Raw genomic sequence first — 16,635 nt, 5'->3', positions numbered from 1 at the left:
GGTGTAAAGTATTGCTGACCGTGGCGTCGCATGGATCGGTGGGTACCGCGATTTCTGGGATTTCGTAGAGAACCGGATTTAATCTAGGCTGTACCTGTATACGTTTTATGCGCGTTTACTTTGCCTGTATATAGGTAATTTACCTATATACAATCTACGTATACTCGTTATATGTATAGCATGTGTAAATACGTGTATGTATATTTATCGTCCGGAATGGCATCACGTTATCGGGCTACCGTTTTCTCGAGCGACTAACCTAGAAAATACCCGGTGCTTTGTCCCCGGGAACTCGACCGGGGTCGAGACTTGGTCGGCTGCGCGGAAAGGGGGATAGAAATTGGTAAACGAGAAATTCCTTGAGAAAATTCCTCGCCATTTCGAATTCTAGTTAAAATTCCGCTCCCGTCGTCTCACCGATTCTCTGATAAAACTTTTCCTCCTGACGAACCTCGTGAGAGGTACGGGGGAATTTGCAATTTCTCAGGACACGAGGCGTCGATAGAGTTTGTTAGGGTTCGTAAGTAGCGCGCGTTCGACACGTCACGTTGATCAATCCAATTCGCTATCGATGTTCGGTAACTCATCGGACCAACGTCAACCGCGTCACAGTTTTTGCTTCCCTGGCAATTTAACGAATCACGAGTTGTCCAATCCACGAAACGAGCCGTTTTTCATCCCACCTTTCGAGAATATCGATATTTCCCAATGACGGGAATGCATCTATAACCGAAAACCGCATCGAGTTTAACTGGGGGACTTTTTCGAGTTTGCGAATCGAGATATTTTTATTTGATAATTTGATATTTATCACGATAAACTAGAAGGGATCAAAATGAGATGACGATGATAAACGAAAATAAATACGTAATGTATGTATGTGTGACGAGAAAGGAAAGACAATATTTTTAATTTTTCAAGTATTGAGCATTTTAGGAATAAATTTTTCATTAAAATAAAATTTAAATAAAAAATTACTGTTTCAAATATACAAGATATTAATATATCTCATATTTTTAAAAGATCGAATCTAGAAATCAAAATAAACATAAAAATTAATATATAAAAATCTCAATTGAATTTTATTTATTAAGTTATTTATAAGAAATTATAAGATTTTATATTAGATGAAGCTAAAGAATCGATGATAATCAATCGTTTATAATTTAATAAATAAACTTTAATTTTTATATACTAATTTTAATATTAATTTAATTTGTAAGATTATTTTCCTGAATATGTTTTATATTAATATTTTCTATATTTATGAATTTATATATACTCATAAAATAAATAAATATACTATAGAAATATGAAGAAATAGTGTTTTAAATAATTTTAAAATATTTTTCTATTTTTAACATTTTATAGTATTTGAATATTTTATAATAAAAAAATCACAATATTATTTAATATTGTATAAAATTTAATCTATATAAATTAAACAAAAATTCTTAATTTTTCTATTTTCGTATAAATAAATTGCTTGTGATATAAATTTGAAAAACTTTCAAATTTTTAATAATTAATTTCTATAAAATAGTAATGGAACTAGTAAAAATACAAAATGATAATAAATAAATGAGAATGCAATTTTTTAATTTTTTTTTCTTTCAAACTATCTTTCTTCAAATTCAATACGACTTTTTACATTAATTATTATTTAATTGTTTAAAAGAGTTTAAAAGTCATTTTTAAATCATTTTTAAATCATTTAATTTTTAAAATAATTTTTGAATTCTTTTAAATTGTGTTAAATTGCATTATTTCATTTTGTTGAATATTAAGATTAATGAATTAAAATCGTTTATCTTTTAATTTTAACTTTAATTATAGAATTAAAAAAAAAAAAAAAGAAAATGGTAAATCAGAAGAGTTAGGAAGATAATTAAAATGGATATTTTTTTTTTTATTTAAAAACAATGTTATTGATGTATATGCACGTATATTATTATATAATGTTCTTTTTAATTAACAAAGAAATTTCTGTTTCTGTCTTTTTAATTAAAAAGAAGTTTCTGTTTTACATTCCGTATTTCTTCTTGATTTAGTACTAACAAATATTTGCACAATTAAAATAGAAATTGATAAACAATTCCAATCCAAATTTTAGTGAAGTATATCAAGATTATTAAACACAATTTGGGCAAAATAATTCTTAAATATTTTTAAACCATTAAATGATATTGATATAAAATTAAAATATACATTGAAATTATATATTATTTATACGTTTACGATAATTTACGTTTATATTTTATGAATTTTTTTTAACCTTATTCAATTCTTATCAATTTTTTATTGTCACAGATATTATCTATAATCAATTTTGGTATAATATTTATCTTTAATTCATCATTCTTTAAGATTTTCTTAAAATTTGAATGTTTTGCTTTGAAATAATATATTTTAAAATAGATTTTGAAATCGTTTTTTGTTATTTTACTGTATAATTTAAATTAATATTTATAGAAATATATTATGATGATATTTATGATAAAATGAAATATATCAGATATGTGATCATATATACAGTTGCTCGAAAGAATTCGAATACTATCTTGAAAAGAAATTCACTAAATTCGAAAATTGAATGAAAATTTGTGTATATTTGTATATATTTTATTTTATTTTATCGATATTTATCAATTTCTTTCTTTTTATATATCGTCTCGTATACTGTGATTTTTTTTCTTGGAATTTTATAAATTTTGTTAAAAAGATATATCGAACAATGCAATATTATTTAAATTGTTTTGTGATTGTTTGATTATATGTGAATATTTTTACTTTTCAAATCATATTAGTCTCCCATATTTTAACAATGAAAGAAATATTTTAAGAGAGAGATAAATAAATTAAACGCCAACGACCATACCACGTAGGAACTACTGGTTCTCGTTCGGTCACCAAAGTCAAGCTACGTCGGACACGGTTTTAGTACTTGGATGGGTGACCGCTTGGGAACACCGTGTGTTGTTGGTTTCTTTTTTTTCTTCTCGTGTATCTTATCGATATGTATCAATTTCTTTCTTTTTATATGTTGTCTCATATACTGTGATTTTTTTTCTTGGAATTTTATAAATTTTGTTAAGAAGATATACCGGACAATGCAATATTATTTAAATTGTTTTGTGATTGTTTGATTGTATGTGAATATTTTTACTTTTCAAATCATATTAGTCTTCCATATTTTAACAATGAAAGAAATATTTCAAGAGAGAGATAAATAAATTAAACGCCAATGACAATACCACATAGGAATTACAGGTTCTCGTTCGATTATCAAAGTCAAGCTACGTCGGGCACGGTTAGTAGTGACTTGGATGGGTGACCGCTTGGGAACACTTTTTTTGTCTTCTCAATAATTTTATCGATATATATTAATTAATTACTTTACATTGTATTTTTTTTTCAACGATATCGAATGTCCGATCATTTTTAAATAATCTACATTCGATTTTTTTATATAAATTTTATATCAACATCGATTTATTTTATTATTTGCATATAACGCACTTTGACAGCACAGACATTTTTAAATGGCATCGAAAACAAAAGAGTCTATTTATTTTATTTAACTACAATTTATGATATTTTATATAATATTTCATATATTTTTATATAGTGAGTGGTTGAAATAAAAATAAAAATAAGGATAATAATGAATTTTAAAGTTAGTAATTGGTATGTTGTTTAATTTTATTGTAATATAAAATTTTAAATAAAAATAACGAATAATAAAATTAGGAACGAAAATAAAATAATTTAACAAGATTATTATATTTCTAATTATTATTTTTTTAATATCTTTTTTTAATTTCTAACTCTAATAAAATATAAACGTTATTACGTATACATTTAAATAGATTCTAGTTTATTTTGTGATTTTTAGAAACTATAAGTTATTATACAATAATCATAGTTTCAGAATATTGATGAATATTTAAAATAGGTATATTGTTTACGATATAATGATTAAAAGTAAAGTAGGGAATTTGTTGTGAGTATAAAATTGCACTATAAAGAGAAATGCCAAGTTTGATTCCATATTTTTAATTTCCATACATTAAAATTTATTGCGTATACAAAATTTATTTCATTTAAAATTTTATTTTCTAATATCTAATCTAATATGAAAAGTTTTATATGAATTTTAAACAATATATTAATAACAGAAAAAAATGACATCAATTTCTTCTACATAGATACTTATCTATATACTTATTTTTCAATATCAATTCATTTTGATTTCTGACCGAAAGATCATCACATTTGATGACAACGTAAGATTAAAAAACAGGAGAGGATAAAAACGAAAAAAGAGAAAAAGAGAGAAAGAAAGAGAAAAATAGTCCATCAATTCGTGAACAAGGGATGATAGTAAATGAGTGACATCAAGATGTTAAATCGATGAAAGGAACGTGAAGCGATGTAAAATACAAGAAAGAATGATGGACAAAACAAAATGAGACGAAGCACGCGTGTAAGCCAGAGACGAGAATAGAACGATCGACGAGGTAATGGACCAAAGTTGCGGATTATCGGATTAGCCGGTATATATCCGGGGTGTAGAACGGGCAAGATAATGGGCAAGGTACTGCGAGCAAGGTGAATTGTTATTGCACCCGTGTATCATAGGACACATGATGTATCGCATGTTTCAAGAGTGTCAAACTCATTTCAATCACTTTTGTCTAACAAATAGAATTCACGTAGATCGCACAATATTTATATTATTAATTATTCAAATTTTTAAATTTCATAGGTTTTTTAAATATTTATTTAACATTAGCACAATATATATTTATATTATCCCAATTTCACAATTTTTTTTTATTTAATTCTGCTAAATATAAAGATAAATTTAAATTAGTTCTCTGCCACTATCTGCCACTAATCATTCGATTTGTAGAATATGAATTAAAAACAAAGTCAAAATTTAAGAGAGGTATTGTTAATTATTGATTAAAAAATTAGAAAATTCTAACAAAGTAACTTTTGCATTTTTTGCAAATGTTAACGATGTGTTCTTTATAAATAATGTTGTTGCAATAATTTCATATGTATTTTTTGCGGAAAAAAATTTTGCTTTTTGAATCATCTCTTTTTCAATATTCAAAATATCTGCAATATTTTTTTCTTTTAACGAAATGTTTTAAAATTATTGTATTGTAACGTTCGAGCAAATAGTTATTATCAGCAATATAAATGTCTTTTTATTTAAAGGATTTTTATTGTTGTCTCACATTATTATAAATAACATATGTATTTATTAAACATATGTTCAGAATATAAATATAAAATTAGTACTCATTCCAACAAATAATTGATGTACAGTATCCACTATTCCTTTAATGCTATTGTAAAAATAAATTCACTATCAAAAATGATAAAAATTAATAGACCATTGGACGAATATTTTATTAGTATTTTAACTTTTATTTTCAAATTATAAATATAAATAATAAAAAAAATAAATAATTAAATTATTTTGTTAAATTATCTAAAAATATATGAAATAATATAAATGCTTGTGAACAAACGAAAATAATTATACATCGTGAGCTGCATCCCTTGTGTATTCGAAAAATTTCGCAAAATTAACAAGGGACATGAGAAAACTTGTTGGAGGATGAAAATCTATTTGAAATGCCATTAGTTGGGACGCGAGGTCGATGCTCCGGAGTTTGGCGACAGAAAAACGAGACGAACCAGAGGACATATTCAAAGGAGGGCGCTCGCGGCAGAGGAAACGCCCGTGAAAGTGTTTTCCGCTTTGTCGCGGAGAAACTGCGGGGATGGCAATGCAGCAGCTCGTATTCAAGCTTAAATAAGCCGATAGAACTGATATTCCTCGACGATCCGGCACGCTGAGTCAGCAACACTGGACACGTATAATACATATAGTGAACGATATAGTTTCATCAGAGTTGCCGTTGGATGCGATGGATCGTAAACACAAACGACAAACTTTTCTATAATCTTTTTTTCTCTCCTCCCTATGGAGGAATATAATGGAACGAAAAAAATCAAAATTGTATGATTATTCTTAATAACAAAAAAATGCTTGCCTTTAATATTTTAGATTTTATATGGAAAAGATAGTTTTTGTAAAATTAATTTTATTTATTAGATTTTATTTTATTTTTTTTAATTATTAATTTTATTATATAATTAATTGTAATATTTTTTTCCTTTTTATTTACTATGCTACATAATGGCTTTATTAATATTTTGAAATGAATATGCAAAATAATGTTTACAATATAAATGAGAAAATTAAGAATAAGTAGAAAATAATTGAAATTTATTTCAGATTTAATCCGAATTTCTTTATCTAAAATTATTTGGTAAAAATAAAAATTATATGCTGTAGATTATTAGAAATCAATGAAAATAATTTCTAAATAATCTACCATTCAAAAAATTAATATCAAAAAATTAATAAAAAGGAATTTTGCTCTTATTTCTTATTTGTCTTTCATTCATAATTTTATATATATATCATGCAAAGAATTTTATTACAGTTATTCTCAAAATACTTATCACTTCGAAAATTTTATATTTCAAGATTGAATCTTAATGGTGTCTGATTGCATATATCATATCGTATGAATCTCGAAAATTCTATATGGTGATTAGATGATAAAATATAGTTTTGCAAAGTGATTCCTGTACGAGAAAATCGATCCTTCAATGAATCTGAGGAAGAAGTTTAAAGAGAAGGAAGTGCTTTGCCCCGGAAGAAGGGTCGCCCGAAGCTTTTCCTTTGTCGCGAGTTCTCAGAAGAAACTTGCTACCTTCTGCCAACCTTTCTTCTTCCCCTTTTTCCCTCTCTGAGATAGCTTTCGCATGCTCGTCTTGTTCGCTTCCTTTCTTAGTTCGATTTTCATGTTCGGCTGTCAACGTTCGTTGGATTGTGAAATTTCAGTATTACATTATCGTCTCCCTTAGGGGCGAATTCAGATTTTGTACTTTGAACGTGGATGCAAATTCACTCATAGTGTGTAGTATGTAAAGATTGTTTTTATCTGCATTTCATCTGTACAAATTTGATTTAATATTAATAATTTTGCAATGTTCATTTGTCTTTAGAAAATGTACAAATTTTTTCGAATTTTTTGTAAATTATAAAATAACATGCGTGAAATTCATTTATTACTAAAAAGATTCTAACAAATAGATATGTTTTATCAGAATTTTTCCATTTTGTATAAATTCACCTTTGTATAATTTCTCTTTGCAAAATAGCAAATTTCAAGTTTTATTGATTTGCATATTTTGAATTTTCAATTTTCAGTTTTGATAATAAATATTTATTATTTAGAACAATAGTAATTTTTAATAGAAAAATTTAAAAAATATAAGAAGAAACTTATTTATAAGAATCATTGAATAAATGAATTGATATAAAGATTTATATATTGCATTACAAGTCAAACTTGATAAAATTAAAAGATTTTAAAACATATTATTGAAAATAATACATAAATGTTACAATTATATGTAAAAACCTAGATTTTTATTAAAAAAATATTCAAAATAAAATCATTTATATTTCTAAAATAAAGAAAGATATTTTTTTTTTTAAATGTCATAATTTAGGATAATAAGATTAAAAGAAATTAAAAAAAAATTGATCTTTATAACTAAAAATATCTTATTGTACATTCAAAGAAATCAATAAATAAAGTATGAATAAAGAGCCAAGCTTTGTTTTGATGAATTAAATGGATGATTCATCCTTAAAAGCGATGTCAAGTCTGCTCTGTACTCTGTATTCTAATTAATTGCGTTAAATATGAAAATATTTTTTCGTGGAAAAATGAACATATCGAACAATATGATAAATTACATAATATGCAAATACAAAATAAATTTCCATTTATATTTGAGAAATTCCATTAATATTTTAATGGAATATTATAAAATTGCATTAATATTTTTAAATATTTTAACAAAATAAGAAATTTTATTAATCAACTTTGTATTGTGATATCAATTGAAAAATACTGTATTACATCGTGAATTTACAATAATTAAGAATAAATGATATAAAAGCAAAAATAATATATAATAAAAATTTATTATTATTTAGAGCTCAGAAAATAAGGAAGTCTAAAAAGAACTTTATTTCGTATCAAAAGTAACAATTAGTTTTTCTTCACTGTGAAAACTAGTGAAATAAATTTAGTGAATTAATATAAATCCATATTCCAACTTTTTTTCATATCCAATAATGAATGCGCGAATATTAGATAATCAAAAAAATTTCGTCGCCCTTTTTATAATAAAAATTTATATAATAAAATAAAGAATCATTTATAAGATATTTGTAACATATAGTTGTAAATAAATGTTGAAACTTATATCAAAGCTGAATGTGTGATGAATTGCACTTTCATTTTTGGATATATCTATTATGTTTAATTATTATAATGAATTCACGAAATATTTTCAACAAAATTCGTAATAAAATAATAATTATTTACGAATAAAAATTTCTTGTGAAATTAATTCTTATTCCATGTGAGTTTCTTTTAGAACTAATGAAAAGTTGTAGATCAAATGCTACAATTTCAGTAAAATTGGAAAATTCAGTAAAAAGTAGTTTGAGAATTATTGTGTAAATATTAAATGTATATATATCAACATGAAGTAAATATAATACAAATTTAATTTTTAAACATTTTTTTAATCAAGGAGAAAAATAACAATGAAAAAATAAAATCTTAATTGAACATACATTCAATATTAACATGCATAAAAAATTCTTCATATGCATGAAATGTTATAATAATTTTAATTATAATAATTCTAAAAAAAATAATGATTATTTCTTTGTGAATTTATAATAATGAATATCTTTTCTAGAAATATTTCAACTTCAGTCAAATACTTTTGTCCAATTACTATTTTATTTTATCACTACTTTCTTCTTCATAAAAATTTAAATTATTTTTTTTTTCATATTTACTTTATATTATGCAATTTAATATTTCCTTTTTTTCTATTCAAACCATATTCATTTTATATTTCAAAAACTATAATATTTTAATGAATTTTATGTTGCGTTGAGTGAATATTTTTTGTCAAGGTAATACATAATTGTGTAAATTTCATTAAATGTGGACAATCATCTAAAAAAATATAAATAGAAAATATTTGAAAAGAATTTTTTATTTTCTGAAATTTTATGAAATTAATTTTAATTTTTTACTTGTTAAATATAGTATAATAGTAATAATAATTATTTTAGTGAATAAAAATTTGTTTTCTATATTTTTTGCATTTTTTTCCATCATAAAAAAACAAAAACTTTTTTAGTCTAATAAAATAGAATGACCCATTTAAATTAAACCAAATGTTTTCAAAATTAAAAATAGAATAAAATTAATGATAAAAATTATTTTAGATAAAATTTTAGATATAAATCAATTTTTCTTAATTGATATATAAATTGATATATAATTCATAAAGGATAAATCAATTATATAAAATCTTTATACAAAAATATTACTAAACCATTTATGTTACATTATGTAGCAAAAAATCTTTAGTTTTTTTTGTCAAATTTATTATATGAAAAATAAGAAAAATATGCGAAGTATGTGTTTATTTATTTTCTTTGTGTTTCATGTAATAAGTTTTATAAAATTCAAATTTTACGTACAATTATGAAATATAATTACTGTAAAAAAATATATAATTCCATTAAAAAAAAACAAAATAATTAATTTTTAATTTCATTTAAAGAAATAAAATTGATCATTTCCAGAAAATTGATTTATATCACATTATATATACCCGAAATTATTCAACTCTTGTCTTAAACATTTTTTAATGTTATCACTGTATCAATACATAATTGTTTTTATCTCGCAAAATTATCGAACATTCAAACCATTATCAAACATATTTTTTGTATGTCGCAGGTGCTTCTGTTCCCGGAAGAAGGTTGGGCGAGGAGCGCGAGCAGTTCCTACTGGACTTTGACGCCATTTTGGTGGAGTCGAAGTCGATGCAAGGTGGTCGAAGTTGCTGGAACCAGGAGGTGAGTTTCGAATCGCGCCAAAGCGCCTCGAGGTGTCGAAGCATCGTCACGTTGAGGACGATAATACTATTGTTGTAATGTTAACTGACTCGTTCAAAGAGGGCGCGAGCGATGCACGCCTATACCGTTACGACGTTTTGCCATAACCGTATTCATGCCGAGAACGGAAATTCGTGCTTTTAGGCTACGTGGCCGGAATGTCTATGCTCTGCTCGCCGTATTTACTAGCCGAAAATTACAAGGATGATGCATCCGAAATTTCACTATCCACTTATTCCTCCCTCCCCGAACTATAGGTTCGAGTTCGTGGCCACATTTTCAACTTATCGCCATATATTTCGCGTATTATTACGATATTTCAATAATAGTTCAACTTTTCCATTATTCTCGGAATTACGTTAATGTTGTTTAGCATAGTAACTTCTAATTTTGTTTAATATTGTTTTAATTCGTATTTCGTTGGTAGAACAAGATTTTAATCAGAATTTGAAATTTGAAGAAATATTGTAATATGAGAATGAATGCATATTATTAATATATATATCTCTAAATGTAATTTAATTAATTCATTCATAAGAAGAGTAAAGAATGAAGAGTGAAAAGTGAGAAGTTTTTTGTCGATTTTACGAATCAATGAAGCATGAAAAAGCTACCAATAATTCTCAAAATCTATCTTCTTGGATAATTGATATCTTCCGGTTTTTAGAAGTGTTAGTTTATCGATATACTATATTGATGTCTATTTTGATAATTTTTGATATATTTAAGATATCATTAATGGTTAGAAATGTTTAGAGTTCGTATTTTTTTATATTCAAAATTACTATTAAGGCATATTATAAAAAAATATTATTTTTTTATTATATATTATATTATAATTTCAGCCATTTCTTATTAGTATTTTAATGATATTTTATGTATATATCGAAAAGTCAATAGATATCGTTAATTCATAATTTTGAATAAAAAAATAAGAAATTAGTTTCATGCATTACAGATAGTTAAAACTCTATCTATGACTATTATCTCAGTTCTATAATATTCTATACAGTCAATTAAACAAATCTCTGTTCAAATCTCAAAAAAATTTACTTAAATCAAAAATCTTAATTTTAATGAAAATCTATATATATGTAAAATATAATAGTTTATATATGATATAGTAATTATAATAGTAATATAATAATTTCTTTATTAACGAAAAATTTCTTTGAAATTGTGAAATCAACATTTAAAATACTGTTTCATTTCTCAAATGCAATTTTGAATCTGAAAATTTTGTTTACAACAATGCGATAGAACGTTAAAATATTAAATATTTTTTATTAAATTTTGTTCTATCTCATTACAGAATTATATTTAAAATAAATGAAGAAGTCAGAGAAACTTTGAACGATGATTTCAAATATTATTTCTCTTTAAAATAATATTGTAAAAAAATTCTAAAAAAATTTATATATATATATATATATTAAAAGTAATGAAAATTTTACATTTTTTTCATTTTTTAAAAAATTTAAAAAAACTTTATACTTGTAAAAATCAACTTTAAGATGGAACGAAATATTATAAAATGAAATATTTATTTCTAAATTATAATTTTCAAATTATAAAGAATAATTCAAATTTTAATCAATTTCATATTAATTCTTCATATTTCAAAAATATAAATATCTTTCTATTATTTTATCATTATTTATTATTTTGCTTCTCAAAAAAATAATGCGATTTTTATTTAAAACACCTTTGAATTAAATGCACATTAGACAAATTAAAGATGACAGTTATAAGAATTTCATTTTCTCTAGTAAAGAAAATATTCGACTTACAAATACATGTTAAATTTGATCCTATCGTCACTGTAGAATATTCTAACGATATTCAAAGGAAGATCGACTCGAGTTCCGTAAAATTCGCGGTTGAATTCGCATTTTGGAAGCAAAATTGAAGATGTTAGGATTGGATATTGGCGGCGAGGAAGACGAGTTTCCCGAAATATTCCGCCTAGTGATTTTGACGTCGTTCGACGGGCATCGAGACCGCGTTAAGTCAAGACAAACAAACCGGCGGGGATGGATCCTCGATTCAAACCGTTTCCAACTTTCGTACAGGGGAGCAAATACGTTACTGTTTGCGAGTTCGGACCACGTTCGCACGCGACAACGGTCAAAGCTCGCGATCTCTCATGCTCTGAAATCTTACTCGTGATTCGCGCGTTGAATGTAGGGTGATTATGGATGGTTATGGAACATTTTGGAAATTGAATTACTAATTTAAAATTAATAGAGATAATATCATGGTTGGGGAGAAGCATGCTCGAAAATAAAAAAATAGAAATATTTAAGAAAATTAAAATATCTAGAAATTAAAATGCAATTTATTAATATTAGAGCATTCTTAGAAAATGTATGCTTATTTTTTGATGTAATCTTTGTAAATTTCTCTCAATGCATGACATATTTCTTCATTTTTATCACTCAAATTCCGGCAAATACAAAAAATTTGAAATTATTCACAGTGAAATGAACAGATGATATTCTTTTAAAATCGAGATATAAAAGAAACTAGAAATTATAGAATTTCGCTGAATTAGATTAGTATATGAAATAATATAAAAATAATTGAACTTGAAAGTGATTAAAAAAAAGCGATTGAAAAATCATCGATTTCTTTTATCTTTTTAAAAAATAAAACTTTCGAAAATACAACACCAATCTGAAAAATATTTATCAAAAAAATGTTTATTCTCTCTTTTACTCTTAAAAGAATAAAAGACTATAAGACAATCTATGATTTACAGCGTTCTCGAAAATAATGTAATGCAATGAAATTTTATATACATATTAAACTTTAAATAAAAACTTATTGAAAAGTATTATCCTCTATTATCGAAAAATCATAAACAAATATTTTCATTATATTATTCTTCTACATGAAGAAAATAAGCTTAAATTTTCGAAAAATTGTCTTTTTATTGTCAGATTAAAAATAATTAAAAATAAAATAACTTCAAAGCGATATATTCTTAACAATAATTAAAAAATAGAATCTTATAGAATAATGATAAATCAAATTTACAGAACAATAATATGATGAAGTTATTATATGATATATAAAAAATATTCGTTTAATATTTATATGATATTTGGAAAATTTTAGAAAAATTTTAGAAGTAATTACTGGTATATTAGATAATTATGAAGGATTTAGATATAATAATTAAAGATATAATAAAAGAGTAGCTACAAAGTTTATTATACATATATAAATTGATTTATTTGTTTTCGAATAATTATTGAATTTATTGACTTAATCGATTTTCAATAAAAAAATTTTGCGAACAGAGAACATATATTTAAATAAGTTTTACTTCAAACTTGAAAAAAATATACTAGAAAGTTAATATAATGCAAAAGATTTTAATATTTGCTCTAATAAGTTTTTTCGTACTTTACTTTTCATCCTATCTGTGCTTAACTATTATAATTTTTAAAATTTTAAAGCTACTTATTTAACATTTTAGACGATTGCTAATATGAATAAAATGTAAATGCTTACTTTTTCTAGAAGTTCTTTAAGTAAATGTTAAACGACTCAACGATTAAAAAAGAATTTTAATTTTTTTTCTAAGATGCGAATATATTTAAGAATAACACTATCAAAAGTTACTTTCAACGATTATTTTTTATTAATGAATATTGCATTTGGTAAAAGTCATCATTTAATATAATATATAAAATATATTATAAAACATATATTTGAGAGTTTTATTCTTAAATGTATTTTCATTTTACTTTACATTTCTCGATTTTTATTTTGATTTCTATCATCTTCATTTACTTGAAAATCTTAGAACAAATCGCATTATCGAAAGTTTTTTGCAGATCACCAATTATTTTTTATCCTCTTTTTAAATTTGTTTACAAAATCAGACTTTAAAAATTAAAACTTTTAACTCATGCAATGAATAATTATTTAAAAATTAATATTATATATTTTAAAAATTAAATTGATTATTATGAAATATACATATTGTTACAAATATTTATAATAATAGAAAAATGAAAATTATAAGATTCGAATTTTTTTACATTGTTTCTTTACATTATTTCTATAATACAATTTATCATAAAAGTTTTTGGATTTTTTGAATACATCTTGTATATTGAATAGATGTACACTAAATATACATAATAAAAATTTACTTAAAAATGTTATTAAAAATAAGTATGTGTAAAAGCACTCTTTCTTATTCTAAAAAAATTTGAGTGAAATAGATAAAAAATTTAAGCAGTGATTTTACAATATTAAAACATACATATATATATGTAAAAATATTGAAATTTATTTTTTAAATTCCTTTTCAAGCAATTAATTTCGTATTAAATAAAGTGAATGAAAATAGAGTGGAATATCTCTTTCTTCATCTAGCTTTTTTTCCAATTCGCTTTATCTAAAGATTAAATATATAAGATTAAATATAACTTGGAAAATAAACTTTAATAAATTTGCACAAACTTTTGTATATGTATCTGTATATATATTTTAATTTCTAGGATCTTCCAAATTTAATATTTATCTAAATATTTTGTCTAGATTTTAGTAAAAAATATTTTTAGAAATTTTTAAAATAATAAATTTTAAAAATAAATATGTAAAGTATTTCCAGAAAAATAATATTATATAGACATTCTTTTTAATATGATGTAATTTTACATTACATTTAAAATGTAATTTTAATAGCATTTGTATTGTATTATATTTTAAAATGTATTTAATAACATATTATTATTTAATTTAATAATTATTAATTTTATAATATTAATATTTTATTTTATAATTTCTATTTAAATTATTTCAACAATATTTCATATACAACTTTACGTAGTTTCATGCAATTGCCATTTCCAATCCAACCATATCCATTTATTCAATCCAATTTTTCTTGGTGTTATCTTTTGTATATTCGATACATCGTTTTCATCTTAAAATCTTTTACAATTATTTTCTATTGTAATCGTTGATTCTTTATATTTTTTATTTATTTAATCCAATTATTTTATTTTTAAATTATATCTACTTGAAATTAGTTATTATTATACATAACATTCAAAAAATTTAAAATAAAAAAATTATTAAAAATTCTTTCAATTGATGTTTTGTGCAATAACATATTAAAATATGAACTTATTTTTATATTTCATTTATATTCATATTTTATATTTTATTATATAGATAATAAATTACAAATTTTTAAAAACCACTAAAATATATATATTTTGAACGTATAAAAATCGATAATATTATTTTCATCGGAGAACTTCAATTTAATAATTTTCATATATCATTTTTTCATATATTTTTTATATATACATATTTAAAACAAAATAAGATAAATTCGAAAGAAATAGTTTGTAAATGAGATATATTATTTACGTAACTTTCAAAATATCTATTTAATATTACAATTGTTAACTTATTTCATTTCTATATATTGTATTTACGAATAAAAATTTAAAAGTTTATTACATTCATATTATAATAAAAAATTTTACAAAGATTCTTTAATTTTATATGAATATTTTTATGTGAACAAAAAAATCTAAACAATCTTAATGCTATTATGAAATTCTATATAGTATTAATATATTCATAGAACATAAAAATCTACAAATTAAAATAAATATAAAAAATATTTATGTAAAGTGTCAATTGAAACTTAGTTATTGAATTACAAGCCATTTAAGTTATGAAGAAGATCAAGATATGACAAAGAAAGTATAACTCTCGCTCTATCGCTCTATCAGTCTCATTCTCTATTTAATACAAATTTAAATTGCTTATAATTTAATAAATAAGCTTCAATTGAATTTTTGTGTATCATCTTCTATATTTATTTTGGTCTCTAAAATTGATTCTTTAAAAATGTTTTAATATATTAATACTTTATATATTAACTAAATTATATTAATATTGTATATATAAAAATAATATAGAAACTTATGTTCATTTAGATATATTTATCTTTTTAAATAATTTAGAAAAAAAATAATGAATATTGAAGATATATTTTCATAAATATTTAGAAAATTATCATGAAAAAGATAAATACCAAATAAAGTACAGTAATTATTAATTTTAAATAAATAATAATAAAAAATGATAAAAAATTATAATAATACTAATAATGATATCCATATTTATTTATATTTTTTTAATATATTTTAATAGAGATGAAATTTTTTATTTAAGAAAACTAATTATTTAAAAATTACTTTTACTGAAACTTTTAAGTGGAAAAGTGCAAAACGAAGATAAAATTTTCTAATCAAAAGTTTTATTTCTCTTTTGAAGTTTTTATAAATATAAAAGAAGTATATACAAAGATTAAATGAAAGTCAAATTAACAATTAATGCATTAGTTTTTTAAAAACTGTTGAAAAATATACTTATAAACATACTTATAAACATACTTCATATTATCACTTCTTCTCTATATATACTTCTTCTCTGTTCAAAATATGAATAAGATTACTTACAATTTTTATAATTTTTTTATAATAAAATTTAAAAACTAC

General features: G+C 22.9%; 1 protein-coding gene and 1 pseudogene across 1 annotated transcript in view; both read left to right on the top strand.

Annotated features, from left to right (window-relative positions):
- The window catches only part of LOC107996034 (uncharacterized), a 56,789-nt gene that overhangs the window by 19,543 nt on the left and 20,611 nt on the right, over positions 1–16,635 (top strand). Inside the window, exon 3 of the mRNA XM_062073329.1 lies at positions 9,939–10,057. Within this exon, the coding sequence (XP_061929313.1) occupies positions 9,939–10,057 (119 nt within the window). The remainder of the gene's footprint in view (positions 1–9,938; positions 10,058–16,635) is intronic.
- LOC114577287 (5S ribosomal RNA) lies at positions 2,865–2,985 on the top strand (annotated as a pseudogene).

This window comes from Apis cerana, linkage group LG3 (assembly GCF_029169275.1).
Source record: "Apis cerana isolate GH-2021 linkage group LG3, AcerK_1.0, whole genome shotgun sequence".
NCBI lineage: Eukaryota > Metazoa > Arthropoda > Insecta > Hymenoptera > Apidae > Apis > Apis cerana.
Note: the sequence above shows the minus strand (reverse complement) of the source record. Positions and strands in the feature narration are given on the sequence as shown.